At 41.9% G+C, this 27,177-nt stretch overlaps 1 protein-coding gene across 4 annotated transcripts in view; it reads left to right on the top strand.

The window, feature by feature from the left end:
* The window catches only part of DACH2 (dachshund family transcription factor 2), a 249,971-nt gene that overhangs the window by 79,142 nt on the left and 143,652 nt on the right, over positions 1-27,177 (top strand). The window contains exon 1 of one of the 4 annotated variants that reach the window (XM_039572251.1): positions 9,005-9,074. The exons of 2 other annotated variants lie outside the window; for them this stretch is intronic. In XM_039572251.1, coding sequence (XP_039428185.1) covers positions 9,022-9,074 — 53 coding nt within the window. In that variant the 5' untranslated portion in view covers positions 9,005-9,021. Of the gene's footprint in view, positions 1-9,004; positions 9,075-24,562; positions 24,731-27,177 lie in introns of those variants that run through there. One more of the 4 variants, XM_039572252.1, reaches the window with a different exon arrangement.

The raw sequence follows: 27,177 nt of genomic DNA, 5'->3' as shown, positions 1-27,177 counted from the left end.
ATACAGATTTTGGATTTGCATCACATTGAGAGCAGCAGATACCATGGTTCATCTTGGGAGAGGTTATGTGCTTTTATTTGGAACTGGTTTTGATAACTGTGTGGTGTGAAACTGTATGCTAATACTGTGTGCTAGGATGTAGTTCAAGTTTAGGGTGTAAGGCTTGGTTCCCTGAGGACTGGAAAAGGTAAGTTTACAAGAAAATGTTAGAAAGCTGGACATTAAAAGGCATGTGGTGCCAGTGGGTGATGTGGGTGTACAAACAGGCAGACACACTCAAGCAGTGAGTCAATAGCTGGTGTTGGTTTGTGCTGGCACAAAAAAGCTTTTCTCTCTACTTACACCAGTGTGATGCAATTGATGCAATTACCTTTAATGGAATTGAACTTATTTGTGGAGAGGAGAGGGGAAAGGAGGCTTTCTGTGTGTTAAAGATTTTAAAGAATGGATGTCAGCATTAAGGATACTCTCTGGAAGGAGGGTGCAAACTGCCATTGCATGGCCTATGCTTTACTGTATTACAGGAGTTTTTGAAAGGTGTTCCTCAAAAATGGTGCTTTTCCCTGGGAATTGGACCTGGAGGGAAGACAAGAGGATATTCTGCTCCAAATCATCTCAAAGTTTTGAAGACTGAAATTAATACAACAAACAAACCGTTAGTGCTCATTCTTCAGAGGGCTGTTCATAGTCATACACATACACTGTGATAATATGGAATACTTTTCAAGCTAGTTCTTCTTTTCTGTGGTGTTTCCAACCATTTTGTGTGTTTAAAATAAATTCCATATCTCTTATCAGGGCAAAGAACATAGACTTGCTGTTTCTTGGGTTGTTTTTGTAGAATTAAGCTGTCCTTAATGCTGCTGCTTGCCAGAGGTCTGGCCTTGCCCTGTAGTATTCACTAAGGGTATTAAGGGCTAAATAATAGAAGACAAAACAAATGCAAATGACAGAGAATGTAGATCCTACATGAGAAAAGTTTAGTTGTTATGGATGTATTTTTTTCTTTTTTTAAGAAACAAACTTCCACTCTTAGCAGCAGCAGCAGCCTCGGCTGTGCTGTGTTCTCATTCCCGCATCCCTGCGCTCTCCCGTTGGCTGTGGTAGAACAGGAGGATTTGGGGTGCCCTTGAGTCTGCAATGGGACTAAAGCTCAGTGCAAAGCCGAAGCAGCGTTTGCTCAAAGCCCAGCTTTGTCCCCCCGTTTAGCCCGAGCTCAGCCGGACAGGCTCCGCTCACGGCTGTGGTGCCCAGATCGCTTCTCACTGCTCCGAGCTGCCCTTATTCCCTTGGGAATGGGGCACGGGGCTGTGCCCTGGGCGCTGGGGGAGCGCAGAAATCCAGGCTGGTGCTGCCAGCCCGCAGCACCTGTGAGCACAGGCTGGGGCTGGATGTGCCGCGGGAGCGCCGCAGCTGCCGGGATGAGCAGCAGTTGGAAGCGCTGCCTCGCCGGGCCCCCCGAGACCCACTGAAGGGTTTGCACTTTCTGTGGATGTATAATTTTTGTTGATTAACAGGAGTTCTGGGAAGGAGCCCTTTTGTAAAACTGATGACAGGGAGGAGCTGCCTGGGGCAGAGGCTGTCAAATGATCTCCTTTGTGACTGCAACAGTGCAAATATTACCAGGGAACCAAAATCCCTTCCCTCATGCAGGGCTCCCTGGGGGAGGCAGTGCTCAAACACAGAACTCTTCCTGTTGCCAGAGCTGAATCTTACAGGTTCCTTACAGATTTTTTTTATTTTTTAATTTCGAATTACAGAGTGTTTTGGAACATGGAGAGTTTATAATACCATCCTTGAGAGCAGAAATGTCAGAGACTTTTCCAGATATTAGGACACCAGAGTTTGGCCTTTGTCACTGCTGGCTTCCTTAAGTAGGTTTATTTTCCTAGATGTCTGAGCAGTTACTGCTGTCGTGACTGAGAGCGTCTTGGGTCCAGCACATTTTGGTTTTTCTTGTAGAGATTTCGCACTCTTTTCTGTGTTGTTCTGGAACGTAGAGGGTGGGGAAGGGTTTTCCAAGACATTTACAAGTGCTGGTTACAGAGATGTGGAAGAACATTCTGAGAGGCCTGAGTTTGGGAAGCGATAAACGCTGTGTTGAAACACATATTGAAAGTTCAGTTTGCATAAAATCTGGTCAAAATCCTTAAAGGAAGCAGTAGAAGTTTGGCTGGAAGGACAGTCAGTGGCCAAACTGTGTCCAGTTTGCAGGGTAAATCTGCAGCATTTTCATCTCAAACTTTGCACAGGACAATATGAACTATTTTACTATGAAACTAAACCAGGTTTACCATAATTTCTTTTCCATTCCCATAAAAGGTCTCCCAGTCACTTGAAACATTATTGAAAATAAGAAGGATATAAATAAATAATATGTTGATTGTGGGGGTCCTGGGGGGCAGAGCCTGGATGTGGCATGGGGAGGGTGACCCTGTGTGTCCATCTGCCCATTCCCTGCCCGTTCCCTGCCCATTCCCTTCCTGGGCGTGGCATTCCGGAGGGGCAACCGCCCCCTCGGATTCCTGCAACTGCAAAAATAATTAGTGAAATTAAGTTGAAAACGCTGTAAACAAGTGAAGTTGTTATTCATTCTGTACGGCACTACAAATGTGGGAGGACATGTTAAATGATAAATTAGGCATGAACTGCTTTAATCTGGAAGCTGAACATGCCAGCGAAGGGCCTGCATTTGTAATTAGCATCGGGGGCCACAGGAGAGTGGTGCCTCTTTTAAAACAGTGACAGGGAATTGATCAGTTTAGGTTGCCGTGGCAACCAGGAGCCCTCCATCGCTTTCCCTCGTCCTCCTATTATGCCGTCCCCACGTTCAGAAATATATTTATGAACTGTAAAGATAAACTACTCAATAATGCAAAAGAGGCTCCGATGCTCAAATGCCAAAGTGATGGGGGCCAAGCGGCTGCCTGACTACCCGATAACAAGCTTAAGTGTTCTCTGGTTGTCATGACATTTCTTTTACAAAGCAAATGATGTCTGCAGGAAAAAAAATCTTAAAATTAGCCGAAAATGCAAATCTCTTTATGAGGCTGTCACCTTCATAATAACAGACAATAATTGATGATTTATGAGATGCCACCATAGCAACCAACTCCTTCGGCACCCCCTGGCTCCTCTCACACAATGGCTTGGGCTCCTGTGGAAAAGTTTCCAGCGCGAAGCTCAGGAGGTCTTGGAGCCTCTTGTTCCATGAGATTCAACATTTGCGGGGATTTTTGCAGTCATCCTACATGTGAAGGGACTGAAGTCCCTTCTGTAAAAGCAGTGTGAAGCATTATTGAAATAGGGTGACTTCAATCTAAGAAAACAGATAATTTTTATTTGCTATTCAAGTTGGAGCAGGAGCTGGGACACCCAGATCTCTGCTGTCCACTTGGCTTTTCTGAGTCTGCCATCTAATAACTTGAATTTAAAAGTGTTGGTTGCATAAATCAGCCCTTTCTGTGCCTCCTGGTGTGTAAGTTAAACTGACTGTCCTCGAATAAGTGATTGATTTGGATTATAACTTAAATGACTGCAAAAGAAAGGCTTTTATTTGCAAATGATTCATTACATAATGAAGGATTTTTTTAAAAAGAGTTTTTTAGATTACTGTCTTTTCTAACTGATAAAATGGACTTCAGGAGAATTAAGGTCTCTAGACTTGGTTTAAGGTCATCCAGCACTAGGAGGAATCAGGTGAAGTAGTGTTTGTATCTTCATGCCCAAGGACCATATTATTTGCTCTTCTGAACAGGAGTAGGGGGCATAGAAACCCTCATACCCCAGTTCTGCAACACTTTGTAAAACTCAGATCCCTAAATTTGGTACCTAGAAAGGCCAATTTAATGTTGAGGAAGAAGAACTGTCAGTAGCAATTTCTGCTTAAGGGGGTGTCATTCACCTCCCCCCCCATTCCTTCCCCTCTTCCTGCCGTTAATAAATGGAGATTCTAAATGTGCCCTTTTATTGCAGTTCCCTTTTAAAAAAAGTACTGTAGTAGTAGGAAAAATCCACAGATTAGAAAAAGCATTCTGAGAGTAATATGTTAATTCTTAGCCCATATCTTAAGATCTGTACTCAGACAGTGATTCCAAAAAAAGTAATAGAAACCTGTTTGAATTAAGAATTCATAATCTTTCCCATTCTTTTTTGCTTCGTCAAGTATGACAGGTAGAGCTGTCAGTTCCAGAAAGTGATTTCTGGTAGAATAGTATCTTTCAGTCACCCTGCCTGGCATAGAGAGGAAAAAAAGAATAAAGAGATGGAAAAGATGGAAACCCTTTATATTGTTACTGGTTATAGCCAGGCATTTATTTTTCTGCTCACATTTTGATTTTTTTTTTTTTTTTTTTTTTTTTTTTTTTTTTTTTTTTACATCGTCTAATTTAAACTCTTTTCATAACTTCTTCAGGAATAGTTTTTATAGGATTAATTAATTATATGTTTATGAAAAACAAATGGAGGTTTCTTCATGTGTTTACGATGAAAACAAATAATCTTGGTGGTTTTCCCCTCCATGGCTGTGTCTTCTTTCCATCCTCACCTCTGACTTCAGCAGAACTTTTTTCTCTGCCATTGACTGTTCCAAAACCACAGACAGGGAAAAAAAAAACCAAACCCCATAGCATCTCTTGCCTTTTTATGGATAACCAGTTTTGAATACTGTAAGGAACACACACAGGAAGAAGAGGAAGGAGTAAGGGCTGGTGGTGGTGGTGGGCTGTACAAAGTGGGTGTGATTTCTGTGGCCAGACCCTTGGAAACCCCCTCCTCTTCTGTGTGTTCTCCTCCTCTCCCAGTGCTGCCCTGCTTTCAGGGGTATGGAGGACATTCCGTGGCTTCCTCTGGAGCTGGGCTGGGGGGTGTGGAGCTGTTCTCATCAGCATTTTACAAGCTCTGTGTGTGCAGCAAGTGCAGAAACAGCAGTAAAATTTTTTGCAGTGTATTGACCTGAAGTCCATTTGAAGTTGATAAATACCAGCTGTTCAAACAGAAAATTAAATAAAAGCAAGTCAAAACTTACTCTGAAGTAAACAGGTGAACAGTATGTAAGACAAAGCAGTTCCCCAAAGGCATTTTTAGTACATGGTCATTATTTAACTCCTGACTGAAAATAAACAATGCTGACAGAGTGTGTGTTGGGGGGCTGTGATATATGAACTGTGTCAGTTCTGTAGGCTGATAACCTATAGCTTGACATCCTTATCTATAAACTTTGACAGATACATCAGTTTGTTATTGTCACTTTATTAACTTGCTTCTATGATAACAGCAGATAATCTTTCTCAAAGCCTAACTCAGCTAATACTTTATTAGGTAAAACAGTTGGAAAAATGTCAACAAATTTTGTTCTCCTCGCAAAGAAAAATCCTTTAGAGCTCTTTACATGTTGTGCCAGTATTTCACAATATGGAACAGCATTGTTTGCCTATCAACAGCAGACAATAAACTGTTTTGTCACATTAAATTATTTATGCCAGAGACATCCCGACAGCCTCTCTTAAAAAAAAGAATATATTCCTCAGAATTGTAGTTGTGGCTGCGTGAACTGAATGCTGGCTTAATAAATTAATATTTTGGTCTTGTGATTTTTAATTGGAAAATAACAGCGGTTCCAAGTTGGAGCTGTGTCTACTTTGTCCTGTGGTGGTTTCAGCAGAGCTGCAGCACAGCTCTCACCAGCCCTCGCTCCAGCCCATCCTGACCCTGCCGGTGCCACGGGGCTGAAGGGACATCACAGAATCTCCAAAACCAGGGCTGACTTCTTCTAAACTTCTCTCAGTTCTTACTCTGGAATCTGGTATGAAGTATGCTTCCAAATGAGCATTTTTCTCCGTCCTCTGAAATAGTTCTTTAAGGTTTGTTTGAATCTGAAACTTTATCCAACATCTCTTGCACCACTCTGTGCCAGTTCCCCATAACTTTGTGCCCTGTCTATCTTAGGTTTAATGACACATCCTATATTCCAGCCTGTGTATCCATGTGTGTGACCAGTGGAGGAGCTGGGAAATGATCCTGTAAATGCTCATAAATGCTTATGTTTGTGCAGAGCATTGAGGTGAGGCCAGGCTGGGCTGCTCTCCAGCTGCCCCAGCCCGCAGTGTGCCCTGGATGTCCATCCTAGAGGTGTCCTTTGGGATGGGTTGGCTGGGAAGGGCAGTAGTTGGGCTGTAACAGGACAGCAGAACTCAAGCTGCACAAGCAGCCTAAATTCTGAAATTGCATCGTTTTGGGTGCTCAGTTGTCTCCATGGTGGTCTTTAAACACAACTCTGGGTGTGTGCTGTTTACTTGTGATCTTGAGAAACGCAGTCAAACCCCCCAGAACTCCCGTAATGTGCAGCCAGTGCCACCCAGAAGGGTCCTGCAGTGACTGGGCTGTCCAGAGCTGCTGTGGGGACTGATGGACTAGCTGTGGCTGCAGCAGGCTGTGGCCATCCATCCGTGTAAGCCGGCCCCTGGAAGAGCTGGATGCCTTTGGCAGAGCTTGTCATGGATATGTGTGTGGTGCAAATACTGAGCTGCACTTTTGTTTGGGGAGTGCATGAGCAGCTACAGACTTCCTGCTCGTCTTTCACAGCTCACAGGACAGACTTTCCCTCCCTTTTCTGCTCTACCCCACTTCTTCACTCCATTCACAGACCCTCATCTCTCTTCTTCAGACTTGCCCTCCAAGTCTCCGTTTTACCCCCACGCATCTTCCTTCGGCTGCTTGCCTTGAGCACAATCCTGTTTTTTTCTTGACTCAAAAAGATTGGCAGGAGTAGGAGATCATTCCCCAGTGTCCTGAAGTGTTCCAGTTCTTCTGCAAACTGTGTTTCAGGCAGGGAGGATCTACTGAGAATCCAGAACAGATTTGGAGAAAGTGGGAAGGCAAAATTCAAGTGACAGTGGTTGCTGTTGCTGTTAGCAGGAATTTAGGAGAGGAGGAGATCCAGGCAGGAATTAAAGCCAGTTTGAGCAGAGGCCTCAGTTGGCTGCACTGTACAAATTTAAAGGGAGTTGACAGTGCTGATTATCACATGTGTAATCCTGGGAGTGGGAAAGGATGTTCATAAAAGGACAGGTTTATGGCATCCAAATTAAATTTGAGAAAATACGAATTTTCAAAATTTGACAGCTTTTCAAAAAATGGGTATTATGAGGGTGCCCCATATCCAAATCTATTTCTGCTGCATAAAAGTCAGTGTTATGAAACATGGGAGTGTTAAAGGATTATCTGTAAAGAAAACTCTGTCGTTGTAATAGCAAATCACAGTATTCATCTCTTGCTGTTTTCCCAGAATGATCCAGTGAGGTCTTATCAACAGTTTGTGTTTGTATGATTTCCAGAAGAGACTCTGCAGCTGAGCCCAGGAGCTCAGTGTGTCACTGGAGCTTACAAAGATTTACTCTTTGGTTTAGTTAGAGTAACAGTATTTTATGTAATAGCATTATTACTTCACAAATAAAATAATTTGTGTTTCAAGTCAAAGCTCTATGGAAAATAAAATACTAACTTTATAGACAGTCCTGCTTTTTAATGGAATTTATTGATGCATGCTGACATATTTTTGAAGAGATTATGCAGAATAAACTCAATTTTAAGGACATATATGTGGCATCAGAGAAAAATCTTGCAGCATAACATTTGGTCTCTTTCTTCTGTTCTTTACTTAAGTAAAAGTAATGTTCCTAATTTAACTGCACACAAGTTTAGCATGGCCTAAAAAAGTAAACCATTAGAGAAGAGAAGCTCAGCTCCCTGGCTGAATGGCTGTAATGAAGCACAGCTCGAGGAAGACAAACTCCTAATTCCTGTTAAACAGAATTCAGCAGGAAGGTGGGAGCCAAACAAAATGGTCATAAACAGAACAAAAAGTACTTATTAGGAAAAGGAAAGTGTTGTAGAATTGCTGTTGTTCTCCTTCGGGATTGAAATCGGGGTAACTCTCACACCCAGTGCTGCTCCAGTCCCTTGGCAGCTGCATTGCAGGCAAGCTCCACACATTTTTGGTAGACCCTTGCTGACTTTGACCACTCCATCACAGTGGCAGCTGCATGACAGCAGCAGTGCTCTGGGATCAATGTTGTATTACGTCATTTTGTGCTCTGAAAGAGCTCTAGGAAACTTCTGGGTGTGCTGCTTTGGAAATGTGCGGCCGGACCTGAAAATGGGCTGGGACCAGCCTGTAGTGGGGTATGGAAATGGGGAGGGGTGGGCGGGGGGAGTGAGTGTGCAGGGAAACAGAGTCAGGCTTTGAGATGCAAGATGAGAAAGGTAACTCTGCATTCACATCGTGGGTTACATCACTGCATTCAGAGATTTTAACAAACTCTGGGAGAGTTTGGTGTGTACCTTTGAACCCGCTGGATTTTGCTGCAGTTCCCAGGTGGGGTGCACAGGGAAATGTGCATAGGCTGTTACCAATAATTCCTGTAAGAAACAGGATGGTTATACCTCCATCAGTGGATCAGGAGCTCTGCTGATGGTGTGACTTAGGAACTGTGTTTTTGTTCTTCTGGTTCCTTCCTTGTGTAACCTGTTCTGAACAGGTGGAAGTGTTAATACCACAGGGAGATAAATGTGTTTATCAGAATCCTCAATCTGAAAAAGTTTCGGTATGTGTTTACATATGAAATTGGTAATTAGGCACAAAGATTCTAGATTAGAGTTAGAGTGGGATGGCAAAAACCAGAGATACGAGGTTATTGTTAATGTGTTTAGGGTGGGTACAAGAAACAGGGTGGTGAGTTGGCTCCAGATCACCTTACAGTTCTGTTGCAATCTCAGTAGGACAGGGAAATAAACAGGAAAAGCAGCAAAAAAATTAGTATATGATCATAATTTATGGTTGTTATGTAAGAGAGTTGATCAGATAATTTACAAAGCTGGAATGTTATTGTAAAGGATGTGGCTTGTTTGGAAAGCAAAGACAACTAAAGAAGAAAGAGATGTTGCCTTTAAAACAGGGCTTGTGCACTTGCCTGAAGGTCCAACCCCAGAGGGAGATGATGTGGGAGAAGGGCACTGGATGTGATGCTGGCTCCTCTGGAAGGCCACCAAAGCAGGAGGGATCCCTGTGGATTCAGGTAGAATCATCTAAAGCACAGGACTTTGTGGTAATGTAAATATTTTCCAGGCCAAACATAACCAGCATGTACTGGAATGCTTTATATAAAATCCCCAAAACTTAAAGAAAGAAGCTTTAAAGTAGAGTTTATGGAAGAAACTAGCTGAGAATGTCAAAAATGTAATAGAAATAGAGTGAGAGGGTTAACTAGAGTTAACAAGCCATATGAGAAGTGGAAGAAGAAATAAATAAAGTGCCTTAAAATAATGCAGACTAATGTATTAGGATGAAGAAGTAACAACTCCGTGGCAGTAGAAGGGTAAAATTTTCAAGAAACCTGCAGTTCCTTAAAAAAAATTACTGTGGGCATAAATACAAATGATTCCTTTGCAGAGTAAAAATAGCAACTGTGGAAAGAGGTCAGATTTGGGTAAGTCAGAATCTCTCTCTGACAGTCTCGGGCGCAGTGTGGCAGTGAGGGAGCTCAGGGAAGGAGTTTGGGATAGGGCGGAACAGCTCGAGCACGTGGGACAGGGTGGGAAAGGGCAAAGAACAGCAGGAGATGCCATCAGAGGGGCCTTCCAGAGTGAGGGGAAATCATTGCATGTGTCCATCTTGGGAAGAGGAAAATGAGGGGTGATGTGCTGCAGTGAGAAGGGAACGGGAGCAACAGATGGTGCTGGAAGATGGAAGAGTTTCATGGCTTGAGGTCACCTGCAGTGAGATGTCTGACACAATTAACAGCAGTGACAAGTGCAGGAGCTAAACTCAAGTGAGAGAACAAGTGTGACAGAAAGCTTATTTAGGGTGGATGTTCTCAAATCAGCTGGGTCTGGTGCAGTGGAGTTAAGGAATGGTGGATGAGGTGTTGGAGTGATTAATGACTAACTTGGGAAAGTCATGGAGGGATGAGTGAGGGACCAGGAGAGAGGAGGGGGAGGAAGGAGGAGGAAAAGCTGGGAAATTTTAGACCACTCAACTAGAAATCCACTGTGATTAATAAACAAACTGTTCATGAGTGTCCAGGAGATAACAGACAACATGGAATTGTCAGGGGCAAATTATGTCAAACTAATCCAGTTTTCTTCTGCAAAAGAGGGGCAGTCCAGGGAGGACAGAGGTGAGTGAAGCAGTCAGTGTCACGCGTCCTCACCGGGGGAAGGTTTATGACAGTGTCTCACAGAGAGTGGAAAATGCAGTCTAGATGAGGCTTGTAAGACACAAAACAGGTTTGGGTTTGTACTCAAATACTGCTATTTGCATAGAGAGGGCAAAAATGAGTTCTTAATGAACTTGATTTGAGAAAAGCAGGGTATTACATCACAATTACTGGAAATTTGTCTGGGCTTTTGTTGCCTCCTGTGCAAATTGTATCAGTTACATAGGATTAAAGCACAAGGATTATGATCCAGCACCATAGTTTTGCACATGTGTTTCCTGTCTTCTTCCACATTACAGCAAATATTTTTAAGTTAAAGTGCTGTGTTGCCCAGGACACTGCCTTAGACCATTTCAGGTATTTTTTTAAAATAGTTACATTCTGGGTGTAAAGTCTGGTCTGTGGAAGATGTAAAAAGAGCTGCTCATTTTCCTTTATTCCAAGGGAAGTCGTAGAGGATGGTACTTGTTAACAAAAAAAGAGTCTGATTTTAAGGGCTGCAAATCAATCTGTAGGATGGGATTTGAATCACTGTCAGTGGAAGGAAAGTGTGTTTATAATAACTGAAATCCCACGTGCTCATAATTGACAAAATTAGAGGCTATATGCACAATTTCCCTGTAGAGAAGAAAGATAATGATTTCAAAACCTTGTTTGTTCAGGCTTTTTAATAAACTTCTATTAAAAAGGAAAAGGAAATCTGGTATTTGCAGCGGTCTAAACTCTTACTCATGTGGGAACTTCTGATAAAATCATGGCTTCCTTTACATGATTTGTACATCATTACAAATCATCAGGCTGCATTCTGTGGCATGAGGGCTGGTTGGAAATCATGGCTTTTTGTCAGGATTTATTTGGATAGCCTCTTGATTTATCTCCCAAAAATTAAGTTGGTGTTGCTGGAAGCACTCTATTTTTGCCAGGAATACATATTCTAAATGTAATTTTATTGACTTATATGCTTTTGCCCTAAGTTTACAAATCTAATCTAAGAGAGCATGATTTCCTCAATATTTAGCATAGGAAACCCAATGTTTTCTAAAAAGTAGCCTGTCAATAACTGTTACATTTTTATGTTCTCTGAAGAGATGTACCTCCTGCTGCCCAGTCCTAGGAAAATTTTAATTTTCTACACTTCTATATCTTGCTGTTGAAAGCACTAAAGGAAATGGTGTCATCCTGGTGCCCAAAATGTTGGTTACAGGGTTTGTGTGAGATCGCCATTCTGTAGTTACCAGGCCACAGAGAGGCCAAGAATGGGTAGCACAGAGGTGCTGAAATAATGCTTTTTTTATATATTTTCAAGATTCTTCTGCAACAGTCAACTCTGGTAGGAGTTGATTCAGTAGGAGCCATGAACATTTCAATTTGCTCTCTCCAAATGGTAGTTTTTGTAATAAAAAGTGAATTTTAATGACCAGGGAAAGCTCATTTGAAACAAAGAAAGCCGTCTGTTAGTTTTATTTTGATTGACAAGCGTGCCAGGGATAAACTGTTGGCTGACACTGGAACATGCCTCATCAGAGCAGTCTACAATGTCCCCAAAGTCAGCTGAAAACGTTAAATAACATAGAGCATCAGGATCTTGGAACGGCTTGAGCGACAGGAAACAAACTGTTTTTTGTTTTTCATTTGGTTTGTTTGTAGGTACAAAAAGGAGTCTGGTGAGTGTTTACATCTTCCCATGACATTTTGCACTAATACTGTTGCAAACAGATTACGGAGTAGAATATTAAATAAATACCACAAAAGGAACTCCTGGTTTTCAGTTTCCCCCAGTGCTGAATGACAGTAATCCTCTCTGACAAAAGAGGGTTATTGCCATTAGTTAATCCTGTTATGTAGTTCCCTCAGCAGCCTGTAACACATGTTGATAAAGACTGGGAAAATCTAAAATGTCAAACTAAGAGGCCACTGATCATCTTGACCATGAGAGGCTGTAGGAGCAGCCCAGAGCGGGATCCCTGCATCTGCAGAGGATTTAGCTGCTACATCTAAGCTGGAATGATGCTCTTGGGCTGAAAGGTTGTCAGTGGCATTCCCGTTTGCCCAGCAAAGGGACGGGTCAGTATCAGCTTGGACACAGGTAGGTGGCAACAGGCAGGATTTGAACCTGTTTATATCATTTTTGATGTGCCAAGCCCTGCCAGAGCACATGGAGTGCAATGTGCAGGCAGTTTAGCCAAATCCTTGCTGGTACAGGAATGGTTTTGAAGACTGTGCAGTTCTTAAGTTTTTATTAAGTCCTCCCAGTAATACCGAAGTTGTAGAAGTCTGGGGTTTGTTTTAAAAGGTGTAACCCAAGGTTGTCCCTGGAGGGTCAGACTGTCGAAGGTGGGGCTTGTGGTGAAACAGTCAATGAATCCTTGGTTAATTGGGAATTACGAAAGGAGGGCTTCTGTGCATTAGAGTGGAAGGTCTGTCTGGGAAGTAGAGCCTTGTCTTTCCCCGGCAGCAAAGACTGTGGAGTCACAGCAGCCAATGACTGTTAATTGTCTTTGTTACCATAATGAACAGGAGCCAGTTGCTTTCTCGGTGTAATGCTGCTTCACACGAATATTCTGTATTAAATCAATTGGCAGGAGGGTGGTTTAAAGCATATCCTGTGTGTCTGTTCCGGAGACAGACGCGTTAATTCCGTGCTGGGAGGTTGAGGATGCTCCTCCGCTTCTCTCGCAACTCTGAACTTCATTAGAATGTGGGTGATCTGTGTGATTTCCTGTTTCAGAGCATGTGACAGTTTAAAAGTTGTTGCAGATCTGAAGGAAACTTCAGCAGAACAGCTCACAAGTCTGTTGTCATGGTGAGAGACTAATTTCTCTTTTTCTGTTAGAGCTTTTCACTGGTTGCAGGGCAGTTAGAAATGTTGGGCCCTCGTGTCATCTTTTCCTATGCACATCCTCCAGGAAAGTATTAGCTAAAATGTTAGCTAATAATTTTATATAATAATGGTAATTTCATAATGTAATTTTCATTAGTCACAAATGTGACTTGAGTAATTTTTACACAGTAATAAAAATAATAGAAGTTATATATATATAAAAAGTTACATAATTTACTGTCTCACACAGTAAGCAATAATTAGTATATGAGCTAAACAATTGAAAAGGCGTCTAGTTGTGGCATGTTTGAATGCATGTAAGTTATTGTCAAGATACTTGAAAATATTGGGAATATTCATTTCAGCATGAAATATATCTTTGGACCTCAAGTGTTGAACCTTCAGGGTCTCTTGGGGATATCCCTTTGGAAGGTTTCCCTGGGTTAGGGTGTTGTTTTTCCTGAAGATTGCATGGTGTGGTAAAAGAGAGACAATTTTGTTTTAGTTTTCCAATCCATCACATCACAAACTGGTATTTTTTCAGAATATATAGGAATTACTCTAATTACTCTGCTTTTTCTTTAACTGAGCCTCCACTGAAAGCCTGTAGCTCACAGTGCTGCTGCTCAGAGAATGGCTCCCATTTATTTCTAGTCATAGCAATTGAAATCCAATATTTATTCATTTACCACTCAGTAATATATTTGACAGATGTGTTGAATAACCGAGTAAATTGCTGCCTTTAAACCCCTAGCCTTTTTTACTTGAATTCACAGTATCTGGGAACACTGCTGGTAATGTAGTAGTTACAATATCTACAAATTAATGTAGTTCAGTTCCCACTTACTGTTGTGATTTGGCTGCAGATCGGATTTGTGGGTTTTTTTTTTAAACACCGAGTCAGATTCCCTCTGAATAAGTGACTGCTGAGAGCAAAGTCAGTTCAGCAGATGCTGTAGAAGGCAGATCCATGGTGTTCCCTGCATGGAAAGCAGGTTGGGGTGTTTGGAACCTGCCAGAGATTTAGCTCTGGCTGATGGGGCTCTGTGGCACAGAACAGATGCAGTGTGTGTCTTCCTTGTTTCTCTATGAAAAATGAATGGATGCACCCCAAATATCAAGGTGCTCTTCCTCCAAATGAACTCAGGGTCTTCCTTCAGACCCCAGAAGGAGCTGTGCAACCCAAAATCCAGTTGCTGGCCCTGCTGTTGATTGAGTGGGGGATGGAGGAATTTCTGGGCTGGAGGGTGGAGTGGTGAGGGTGTTGGTGTGTGTGAGGTCAGCCCTGAGATGCCAGGTGAACAAAGCACTTTCACTTTATTATTGTGAGGCAGATACTGAAGATACCTGTGTAAAGGTCTCAGGGCCACAGATTTTAAGATAATCATAATGTAAGGAGAGTGCACTCTTCAGTGTCCAGCTGGATGTGAACTTAGGCCATGAATTTTGTATTTATGGTATTGATAGAAAAATTAAAAGGTGGAGGAAAACAGTGAGGAAGAAAACCTCCAAGGTAACTGTGTAACATTGATGGAAAGGATTTTGACAGACTTGTGGGAGACCGATGTGCTGGGACAGTTTGTTGAGTGCTTTATACCTGCAGCCTTTTGATCACAGATATTTTGTAGGGGATCCAGTATAATTAGAGAGTGGGTTTATCCACTACTGACCTTTCGTGTGACACCTTTGAGATGGGATAACTACGTGAAGAGAACAGGTTGTGACGGGGCTGGGTCATGAGGCATCACACACAAAAGTGCAGCGCTTCTTGAGGAAAGTTTCATGTTGCCCCATTGGTTGCAAAAATTAATGGTCTTTAAGAGAAGTGAAAGATTCCTTGTCTTGTTATTTTTTCTGCAAGTGTTAATTCGTCACTTGTGGTTTTTCAAGCCTAAATGGTGAAGTGGAGAGAAGTCTTTGCACGTTGTATTCCTGGCTGGTGTTCCACAAGTGGAGCTGCTGGAGGAGCAGAGCTGACTCTGCAGGTACCTGGAAGGTGGAACAAAAAACTGCTTTTGTAACTGGATCTCTCAGGGTGGAAAACTGATGAAAAGTTTCATCAAACTTTGGTTCTTCCTGGTGAACGAAATATGATTAAGGCCCTCCCCAACAGTGGGACCGTTGTTCCCTGCTGTCAAATATTAAATTGGTATCAGACAGTAAAGTCTGAAAATTTTAAATACACCTTAATGAGCTGCTCTGGCCACATTTGTCTGAAGAAGGGCTTTGAATGAAAGTGTGCTGCTTGTCTGCAGTCCCTATTTTGAGAGGGAATTTGGGAATATCAGTTTACCATCAGTAGAGATTTTAATCTGAAGTAGAGTGTTGGGGTTTCTTTTAGTCTGGGGGCAATTTTTGCTCAAATAATGTGATAAGACCATGAATGGCTTCTTCCAAGCATTGGGAGAGACAACCAGAACACATGAAATTGGATGAGGTTCCTTTTCCCTCCAGGTGCTCTGTTCTCCCAGTGTTTTGTAGAAGCACAAAGATGCAAATAAGCGGTGCTGATGAAAGAGTGCATTTTATTTTCTCACTTCATCTCCTGCCAGAAAAGCTTAATGGTATTTTAGAGCTGATATTACACCTCAGAAAAGGGGTAATGCATCTTTAAAAGCTAAACTACATCTTCTTTACTTTTATCAAATTCTCTATAAATCTTTCATGACAGTTTATTTAACAAAGTGTCATTGAAACTGTATAGATGATTGATGTGACCCATGTAAGATCAACATGAAATGTTTGTAAATGTCAGCAAAATGTGACCATCTAGAAGCAAGTAAGGATGGTGTTGCTGTGAAAGTGAAAAACAAACAGAAAATGTTTATCTTATTCTTTACTTTCTGGGATGAAATTACAAATTCATAGAAGTAGTATTAAATGATTTTTCTTGGACATCAAGCCTTGAAGCAGGGAGGAAGATCAAAATTTATCTTGACATACTCTGCTTTTATTACTTGCTTCTTTTACAGTGGATAATAGTTTCTCACCTATTAAAAAAATTCTTTTTTCACTTCTCAGAAGAATGATTTTAATTTGGATAAGGGAAAAAATAATAGAAAATCAGTCAGAATCTGAATAAAGTAGCTTTATTCAAGCTGTCCCTGTCGTCAGAGGAGCTGGAAACAGGTCAAGATTAGCTTAATTTACTACTTCTCTGAAGAATGCTGATGTTAGGAACCCATGTCTGCTTTTACCTGTTCCTCATCACCATCTTGTTTAAGATGTTGACCTGGTAACTCCGTATCAGTTCATGCTCCTGGCCTCAGTGCAGTTTATATACAAAAAAGAAGAATTCTACTGGAATCCTTCTGATAATTTAATTTTTGGGATCATCTTTTTGATCTCCTTCATTCCTGACTTACTGTTTGCCAAGATCAAGGAAAAAAGCAACTTTCGGGGCTCTTTAGAGCCCTTGGAATGCCCTGGGGTGTTGCATGTGGGGCTCACCAGACTTTAATGGCTCTTCTTTCATCCTGCAAAAAATTGCAACATGGAGCATCATATGCCTGCAGTTTATAGTCCTTTGTGCTCATGGGTGTTCAGACAGAGAATATTCTGGCTCCATGATGTTTGCAAGAGTAAGTTTCTGGCTTGTTATTTGCAGCAGCTGCCCTTTCCTATATGCTCTTCATGCAGGTGTGACCAGCCACCAGATTTTAAGGGGGAAAAAATAAATCATGAATTAGTGATAGATATATGTGTGTGCGTGTGTGTGTGTGTGTGTGTGTGCGTGTGGTTGCTGGTTTGCTTCTCATCCCAGTTCAGTGCAGAGCAGCAATGTTACAGCTCGGGGCCCAGGCAGGGTCCCCTCTTCATTCATAACCACCCAAGGCAGCTGCAATCCTTGTGACCAAAACTCCAGAGGAAGTTCGTGAGAGCTGGAGATAAAAACATTTTTGGCAGCAGCCAAAGAGAGTCTGAGCCTGAGCCCGATGGTTTTTGTAGTATTGCAAAACTTCCCTGTTTGCCAGGACCTTCCCTCACTGCCCAGAGATGAGGTACTGCTGCTCATAAACAGACTGAGAAAGGAAAAAGAACCCGAAGGTGAAAATAAATCCTTTCTGGTATCAACTGGGACAAAAGACTTTGCAAATTACTCTAATGAGGTGATAAGATACTGTAGTGATAAAAATCTTGTAAATCAGACATGTTTGTATTGCTTTTAAATTAAATTAAAACAACATCGAAGGAAGATGATTGGAAAATTTAATATCTGAAGTGGGAGACACAAAACGAAACTGAGGGAGAGAACAACAATCAAATCCTGTGTGCTGATGTGCTGATGCATTTCCAGATGTGATGCGATGAGCTGAGTGCAGCACAGAGGTTGTAGTTGGATTAGCCAATTCCCTGGAATTCACTGGAGCTGATTCTGCCATTCCTGGTTCCCCTCCCTTTATTTTTTATTTTTTTTTTTTAAATTCTCTATGGGACACTTTAAGTTTTCAGATATGTAGATAAAAATATCACATAGGCTGTATGTATTTAAAATGGGTTTACTGGAGATGCAGTATTGGCTATTTACAGCATAGTGCAGCAGCACCTCAGTGATGTGACATTGGGAAATGGAGAGTGTTTGGCATTTCTGTGGGAATACAGGGTTTCGTGGTCTTATGACAATAACACTGACATCAGCGCCTCAGGAACAGCCTTACTCTGGGACCAGGAAGCACTGGGGTTATTCTGGTATCTTTAATAACCACAGTGCCCTGATCTAAAAAGTATTTCTTCAAATACACTTAGAAGATTTTAAAAGGTACTTGATCGTTTTGGGAAGAAGCAGTGTGTAGCTCTGGACCAGAGTTTAGTTCTCTGTGAAGGGGGGTGTGTGTGTCTGAGTAAACTTGAATATCGATGGCACATTGCCTGAGTGCAGGTGACAGGAAATGCTGAGTGAACCGTGAGAAAAGCAGCAGGCCTGAGTTATTTGTAAACTGCCTTCATTTCAAAGTAACCTACATGTGGGAGTTTATTTTTTAATCATAATTAAATAATAATCCAGCATACGGTCATCATAAAAAATACAGGAAGTAGCTGGAAGTTAAAAAGCAGAGAGTTTGTGAGTTCACGCTGGTGTTGTTAACTGGTGACAAAAAAGGCATAAAGAAAGCAATAATCAAAGGGGGCAGGGTTATATAACAAATAATTTTTAGGTAAATATGGATTGCATGTTTCTGGGGAAGTGTGCACAGGCAGGCAGAGGAGCCTTGGTGTTGCACAGTTGGTTCTAATTCCTTGGCTCCCCTCAGTTTTCTCCCAGTCCCGGCCTGCCAGACGAACGCCCCTCTGCGCCAGTTGGATCCCCCTTGCACAATGAGAGCACCAGTGTTCCTTATAACCATGGTAATGAATATGCAAATATCATTACATTAATTGGCAGTTACAGTTCTCTGTGCTCTCACAGCACAGAGGATTCTGAGCTGTTAATAGAACAGCAAAGAAACTGTGGCCCGTAGGCGACCAATATAAAATTATACTTTATTTTCCCGTCCTTCCTTGGCACTGCAGTTCCTGGGTATGTGTTGCACGTGTCATTACGGTCTTCTGTGAAACTCTAAGAATCTCTCTTAGCGCAAATTCACTCTTGACACAAGTTCAAATCAAAATCCTTCAGCAGACCAACCCTCTGTGTGTTGCTGGTCTGCAGGAAAGGAATAATGGAAGCAGAAAGGGAAAATCAAAAACATTTTCTGTTTTCAAACGCCCTCAGTATATGGATGATTTTGCTTCTTCTGTGGCTCCTCGTATTTTAATGTGAAGTATGGGTTCAGAGATTTAAGGAAGGTTTTCCCTTCTTTCTTGGCTAATTTGGGAGGAAGATAAAGTGTGCTGTGTAGTGCTGGAGCAGTGTTATTACTTGGTGTTTGACCATACATATTTCTGCTACTTACAGCACAGATAAATAATGGGAATTCCTTTTTAACATGGATGTGCCTGATCCTGAAAGCCTAGCCTTTTCTAAGGAAAAAAGGGACTTTGATCTCTAAAATCCCACCTGAGAGGTGGCTTCTTACTGCACTTAATTTCTGTAATTATATAAAGCAAGTAATTTTCAAAGATAATAAAGATGAGTTTCTTCAGTTTTCTCAGCTAAAGGAATAAGTAAAATGAATGTGTAGTTGTGAGTGATGTTTAGTTCTACTGTGTCTTCTGATCACTTTCTGTGTTACCTCTTTTATGTACATTAAACATTAAAAATGTAGAAAGTGTTCTAAAAATGACTGGTCAGGCTTTTTTCTTCAGCAGAAGGGAATACTGACGGCTTGAACTGGCAGCTGACCAGTCCAAAATCTCAGTGGAAATCTATAGCTGGCTTAGAATTTAGTCTTTAATTGAAAAATGAAAATTAAAAGGTAAAATTTTGTTTAAATGTAGGGAAAATTGAAATACCTACAAATGTACTTCCTTGTCACAATTATAAAGGCAAAATGACACATTTCTACCAATTGCTGTTGTAAGAGACACACATAATTTAGTGACAAGTAGCTTGGACATCTGAGGTTAAAGACTTCCTTTGAAGGGTACCCACGGGGGGTTGACCATTAGTTGCATGTTTTTTTCCTGAGAGAGAAATATTGAAGGTGAAACCCAGCAAGGCTTTTCCTGACAGAACTCCAGGATGAAGTACTGGAAGAACCAGAGGAGCCGTCTTCTGATGGGAAGTTATGGCTTGAACCATCTGTCTGTTCCAGCTATCAGAGGGAAATTGTAGATGTGACTTAACATTATTTAAGTTTTTAAAACTCCAGTTTAATGTATATACAGTAAAAATCCAAGGTGCATTAACGTATGGAAGACCATTAATTTAGAACAGTTTTCATTTTCTGTTTTGAAGCCAGATGTTTGTAGGTGTCACCTTCCAGTCTAATGATGGTTTAAATGGCATTCTCCCCCCTCTTTTACCACTGCACAACTTCATCTGAGGAAAGATCAATTCCCAGAGGCCTGCGACACGCGGCCGTGCTGGAGGAAGGAGAAGTTGTCAGTGCCATTTGCTCATCATGCAGCTTCTGTGAGGATTTAGGACAAGCAGGTGTTGTTAGCAAACAGGGATACAGATGGTAGTGAAACACCAAACTGAACTGTCCTCAGCAACAGGACAGGGCAGCCAAAGCAGAGTTAGTGAACGAGGAGTGGGTGTCCCACAAATCCGTTACGTTTGGTTCGGAGAAGATGTATTTTGGAAAAATGGCAAGAAAATTACCCTGTGGTGCCATAAGTCAGATCTGCGGGCAGAGTGTGGGCCAGGCCCTCGGGAGTGCTGTGGTCAGAGCTGGTGGTCAGAGCTGGCCGTGTCCAGCTCTGTGACAAGCCTGCAGAGCTCAGTGTTCTGCCAGAGGCTCCTGCCTGCCCAGGAAGCTGAGGGGTGCTGGGCAGTGATCTTTCTCCACAGTTTTCATCTTGAGCATCACTTGAGAGCCCCTGATTTTCAGTTTTTTCCATCTGGGCTGTGGGCACAGTGCAAGTCCAGTCACTCTGTGCGAGGTGAACGGAGCTCTCTGCCAACTTCCCATGCACTCCAGAGGGTGCCAGCTCTAGAAACTATGTCAAACTTTAATTAAAATAAACTAATTATTTATCAACTACTGTGGGACAGATGTTCTCAAGGTTTTTTTGCAATGAGCTGTACAGCAGCAAGACAGGGAAACTTTCAGGGTGGTCAATATTAATAATTCAATTAATGCATGAAGTCATGTAGCTTTTAGTGCTGGTTTTGCCTGTGGTGTACTTGTCACCTCTGTACATTGATCATCTCACAGATTCATTTTAGAACATCTTTTGTCTTCTTTCATGCAGTATATATAATTGCATTTGAATAGTTACACACAGAAATAATACCAGTAGGTTAGAAAATTACCTGTCCGTTCCAAGTTCCGGAGTTTTTCTGCGCGGTGCAGCTATTCCGCGCACTATTTCTAACAGAGCAGCCTATTCCGTGAGCTGCTTGGGAACCTCTCGTGTGAGGTGGAGCTCTGGGGAGGGTTGGGAGTGTGCCTGTGCCGCTCCTGTGTTGTGACAAGGCGTCACAGAGAGGTGCCCAGCCCCCAGCGAAACGCCGTCATTACACAGCGTGTTTATAAAACAGCGGCAAGGAAAACGTGTCAGTCACTGCAGCAGCGGTGACAGAACTTCTGGGATGAATGGGCTGGGAGGATGTGATGCGAGGAGCTGAGCACCTCCCAGAGTCACGGAGGCACTCGGCTGCTGATGGGATTCCAAACCTCTGGTGTGTCACAAGTGGGAGATTTCATGGGCTTGTGGTTGCTGTGTATTGACATCTCATATTTCATGGACTGTTAATACTTTAGAAATCTGTAGATTTTTTTTTTTCTGCGCTATAATCTTGAAGTGATGACTGATGTTGAAACAATTCCTTTTCCTTCCCTTCCCACCCAATAGTTTCTCCTAAATTCAAGTTAAAAGAGAGTTAAGAAAAGACAGAAAGTTAAATCAATGCTAAAAAGTGGGAACTCAAAAATCTCTTTCCCAACCAATCATCTCAGGGTTGCTTTCTTGTGATTTTAAAGAATCCCAGTGATTCTTCAGTTATCAAAAGATCTCTTGGAGAGGCAGTTGAGTGTATGAGAAAGGACGTAACCCATGTGTGGTTCTCCTTTGAAACAGACAAATCTCTCAATCCACAGGGTGTATGGAATTTTGAAGAGGGATGTCTTTGCATTTTAAAAGTGAATTTAATGCTTATGAAAATGCTGGAAGCATAGTGAAGTGTGCTGTTGTTAGAGGGAAGTTAATAAATGGATGATGTTGTGTTCTGTGGTTGCTTCAGTACGTCTTAACTCCTCAGCAGAGGTAGAACTACATCACCTCTCATCATTCAGAGAGTCACTGAGAAGTTGGTGCTGACATCAGCTGTGGTATTTATTCTTTATTCCATTAACTCCATTAATTAATTCCGTTAGGTTATCCTAACTTACCAAAAAATCATAAGATGTCCCCAAATTGTTGTGCATTTATATTTAGCAGGAGCTTTAATAGCAGCTCATTGCTAAGTGGAAACCAACTGTTGAAAGTAATTTTTTAAAACATTTGGTGGAAGAACAGAAATAATAGTCTAGTTTTAATCATATAGTACAAAACATAAGATAAATGGAGCAAAATCTCAGTGAGTGTACGAGATGAGTATTAGCTCAGTAACAAGACTGTAACAAGTGGTTATTGCTTTAGCCTTTCCCCTTTGGAGATGTGAATTTAAGACCTGCTTGAGGCTGCAGTTAATGAAGTCGAGTGGTTTCACACATTGTGCTTGGTGCAGTTACCAGAGTTGGCCCTAACAGGTCTCAGACTGGGCTGGTAGATGTGTGCCAGGTCAGTGCTGAGTTAAGAGCTGTGGGAGGGAAACACCACCTTTTGGTGGTATTTCTGTCCCTCGGTGCATTTGTGATCAGCATGTTAGTGCAGTATTCAAAGACGAGCAGCCAAAGAAGGACAGGACCTTTTGCTGTTGCACTTCCATGCAGCACTGCTGTGGTTGTTGGATGAGCAGGAAATCACTACCACTGACAGGGACGTTTGTTCCAGAGACTCCATGGTCTAAAATAGCAGAGCAAGATGAGTGAGCAAAGAAAATGCACAATGGAGGTTTTACTGAGACTCCCACATCCTTCTGAAAGCTGTTGAAAAATTAATCTAATTACAGATACATATATTTGTTTCACAGATTAATTTTCAAGTCATACACTACCTTGTCTTCCCAGAGTTAGATGCTTTAAGATCGTTGTCTAAGCCCCCAAAAAAGATGTAGAAACAGGATATGTGAATCAGTGTTGGGTTTGATACTTTTTCCATGTAGTTTCTGAGCCTGTTGTTTGCATGTTGGTCTGGTTCTCATGGTTTCTTGAGTTCTTTGTTGAATCTGTGCCTGTCCTGTCATCAAACCACTGCAGATGTGGGAACAAGGAAGGTGATACTGGGCTGTGGACGTACAGACATCCATGAGACAGCTGTGGGGATGAGGGTCCATGGTTCAGATAGGCCAGGGAATGTCAGATGTGTGTTTGGGCACGTGGATGTGCCAGCTCTGCTCCCCTGCTGGACCGGCTCACACAAATACAGGAGTGTAAAGCAGTTATGGATATATTCTTATTCAGGTAATGATGCTCTTAAAAGGAAATGTTCCACATGTGTATATGAGCTGTGCTTATCTAAGGATATGTTTAAAAATGTTAAAGAATTACTGGGAAAATTTCCTAGGTCTGAATATATTGAAACATGTATAAACTCGGATAAATATTTTTGAACACTTAAAAGGATATATTTTGTTCTAACTTAACGGGGCCCTTAATGCCACAAAGAGAGTCTTGTGAGCAGTGAAGGAGCCAGAAATGTCTCCAGGCAGTATTTATTACTTATTATTAATCAGCAACCAGAAGCCATCCCTGGAGGGATTCAAAAGCCGTGTGCATGTGGCACTTGGGGACGTGGGTTAGTAGTGGCCGTGGTGGTGCTGCTGCTGGACTGGATGGATCTAAATGGATGTGATTCTGTGGTTCTGTGATTTAGTTTGAGAAAATCCAGGAGCGGGGCCTGGCTTCCTGCAGCAACATCAGGTGACTTACGGCTGTTCGGTGACACCTCACGATGCGAGGAACATCGGCTCTGCTGTGGTTGCTCCAAGACTGCCCAAATGTTGGTCTCCAGCTGCCAGATTGGGCTGAGCAGGATCCATCCCGCTGAGGGGAGGTGTCTGAGAGCTGGGGGCGGTGTGTGACGGCAGAGGAGGATCAGCCATATGGAAGTGGCTCTTCCCGGGCCTGCGGGCGCCGCCGGAGCGTCGCCAAGCGCCTGTTGGCAGCGGCGCTCCCCGGGAACGGCACTGCCTTCAAACACCAGTAATTGATGAATTGTATGTAATATGCAAATGGGAATGCATAAATCTCCTGAATGACAGCTTAATTTATGTGAGCCCTTAAGAATGTGGGATTAGATTTTAATTAAATATCTTCAAAGGCACCCTGACTTACTCAGTGTTTTGGCTGCTGTCTTTACGAGAGTTTAGGAGGGGACAAAATCCAAATTTTAAATACATTATTTACTGTATTTTCTAATAAATTGTCATTGCACAAAAGCAATAATGCATATCTTGGATGCATATATTTCAGGGACTATTAGATAAATCCTACAATAATAATAATAATAATAAAATCAAAGTACCGTGATACTTGTTTGGGTTTAAATAATTAGTGTCACTGGTTCACTTCTTCCTTTATGTTTCAAAAGAGTGAGCATCCAAATTAAAGCTGCTATAAATGTTTAATGTTTCACATTTAAGAAGTACCTTAACCTTCTAAAAACAAGAGTTTGCATTTTAATGGTTACTGTTGCTGTAGCTGTTACCCCAGTTGTGATGAGCTGATTGTTTGTGCTAAGGCAGTGAGAGCTAAATCCAGCTTTGTCTGCCTCAGCCAGTCTGTGGCAGCTGTGGGAGATTATCTACACAGGCAGAGCACTTTGAGGTACCCGAGTATAAATAGTGGATGTCTAATTCCCTGGCTCCTGGAAGGAGCAGGTTATCCTGCCCTCGACCCAGCAGGTGACAGGAGCAGTGGCTGAGGTGGGAACAACCTGGGTCAGCAGAACCACGGGGAGTATTAGTCAAGTGCATATTTTGGTGTTTTGCTGGACAGAGCTTATCAGTCTGCAAGAAGCAAAACCAATGGGATGGGAAGAGGAGGTAAGAAGAGAACAAGATATTTCTGCTTGGAACGTTGGTATATGTGAAGTCATAGTTAGACGTGAATCGTGTCATAGTCTTAAAATCCTTTTTACAAAGATGGAGTTAAGTTTAGCAAAATACTTCCTCCAGCTTAATTAGTTCGTGGTGGCCTTGGCAGTGCTGGGTGAATACTTGGACTTAATGGTCTTAAAGGTCTTTTCAATCAAAATGATTCTATGATTCTATCCAGGAAAAAAAAAAAGAAGTATGTTACCCCTTCATAATAACCTTTCATTTAAACAAGAAAATAGTTAATGAGGGTGAGGAAACACTGGTACAAGGTGTGCAGAGAGGTGGTAGATGCCACATCCCTGAGAACATTCAAGGCCTGTTTGGGTGGGGCTTGGAGTAACCTGATCCGGTGGAAGGTGTCCCTGCTCACTGCAGAAGGTTGGACTGGATGGCCTTTAGAGGTCCCTTCCAACCCAAACCATTCTCGAATACCCTTTCTGCATTATTTCTGTAGTAGTACCATTTGTATTGTCACCCCTGCTCACACCCACTGAGCTGAACCCTTGCAGTGAAGTTCCAGCTCTCTTTTCTGGGTGTTTGCATTGTCACCTGCCCCACCCTCTGTGCAGGTCCTCGCTCCCAATTCAGGGGCAGAGCAAAGATCTCCCATTTTCCATCAGCTCCCATCTGGGAGAACCCCTGGGATGGTGTGAAGGTGTCAGAGCTGACTCTTTCCATCCGGGGAGAAGCAGTGAGAGGGAAAGGGCAGGAGCTTCATTTCCTCCTGTGTTCTGGCTCATTCTTTACTTTTGTGGTCTGTTTGATACCATAATAGTGGTCCAGGGAAAGCAGCCGGGATGAGAAATTTCCCACAGTGGGAGAACAGACCTGAGGCTGTGGGATAGATTTGGTGGATGTGAGGCCAAGAGCAGAGAGTTTGGGGGATATTCTAGAGGCAAATCATTGGGAAATATTGAGCAGTTGGGATAGATGTTGATTAAAAACGTAAATGTGGAAGGAAATGGATTTTGTATTACACAGGCTTTTGGTTGGAAACAATTTCATTTTTATCTATCTATCTATCATTTAAATGTTTGCTCCTAATGTAATACAGTTGCAAAATAGGTCACTCTGGTGAATACAACACATAAATTAGGCTGCCTTGTTCAGTTTTTTTTGGTGCAAGTCCTTAACCACAGCCCTGGTGAGCTGTTCCTGCCGGGTTCCTGTGTCCGTGCCGGCGGTTGGGAGGGTGGTTGGTTATCAGGATTGGAGCTCCCTGTCTCGAAGGATTGGCTGTTGCATAAACCATGATAACATGTGAAAGAACAAACTTAATGTTGCTGTAAGGGCAGTATTTTTTAGTGCCAAAAAGTAAATAAAATCTTGAGATATGATGCTTTTTTATTGTCGAAAGTAAGGACTGAGAGTTTCTTGAAGTGGGATTGTAGGGGTGGATATAACAGTGGGAGATGTCTGAGGTTCAGCAGGGAAACACTTCTGGGTCAAAGAGAAACAAAAAAAAATGGAGAGGAAAACCCATTGGCTGAACAGGGGACCAGAACAGCACTTGGAAGGAATTACTAAGAATTAGAGAAATACTCTCATCAAGTGGGGCAACATCTAAGTATAAACATTTAAAAATATTTTTTTACTGCCCTTTTTTTGTAGGCAGAACTCTTCTATAGGTGACCACTTTTTTGCACCCTCATGGGCCTTGTATATTTCACAATGTCTCTGTGATGTGGGGGATCTGTGGGAATATGTGAAGGCAGAGTCTTTTCTGTATGTTATTAAATCTTCTTCATTTGGGCACTGATGGATAATGTTTGCTAAATATCTTATTACTGCCTTTTTGAATTATGTTGACCCATTCCTATTAAATGAATGTTTCCTGTAATTATGGCTGCATTTAAAACTGAAGCCTTTAAAACTTCAAAATTCCAGTAAAAATTGGTGTATAGATAAAAGCATGGCAGTGAATGCCATTTATTTCTGAGCATTTTTGTTTGATGTTGCTCATGCTCAAGAACTGTTTTAAATCATGAGATTGAAAAAGTCAAGTTAAAAATAACTCTAAAACACATAAAGGCTGGAGATGGAAAATTTAAATATATGAATATAGAATTGTTAAATATCAAGGTAAAATTCAAATGTGGAAAATAGAACAGGCCAGTCCATTTTTTTTCTGAACAACTTCATGTTGATTCTCTCATTTTTATTTTTGCCCAGTTTCAAGTTTGGAAGCAGTTTAGGTAAGGGAAACCTGCTTTGGGAAATCTGCAACTGAAACCTGACAATTAATAGAAATTTTAGACTCTGGGGCAGTGTTGACAGATCTAAAGGTCTTTACTGAGACACAAATGCTAATGATAGATGTCAGAGGTTTTCTGGACTTGAATGTGCACATCAGTCATTGACAACATACTTTTTGGCTGGGAAGTTAGAATTGA

The sequence above is a fragment of the Corvus cornix genome, chromosome 4A, assembly GCF_000738735.6.
Source record: "Corvus cornix cornix isolate S_Up_H32 chromosome 4A, ASM73873v5, whole genome shotgun sequence".
NCBI lineage: Eukaryota > Metazoa > Chordata > Aves > Passeriformes > Corvidae > Corvus > Corvus cornix.
Note: the sequence above shows the minus strand (reverse complement) of the source record. Positions and strands in the feature narration are given on the sequence as shown.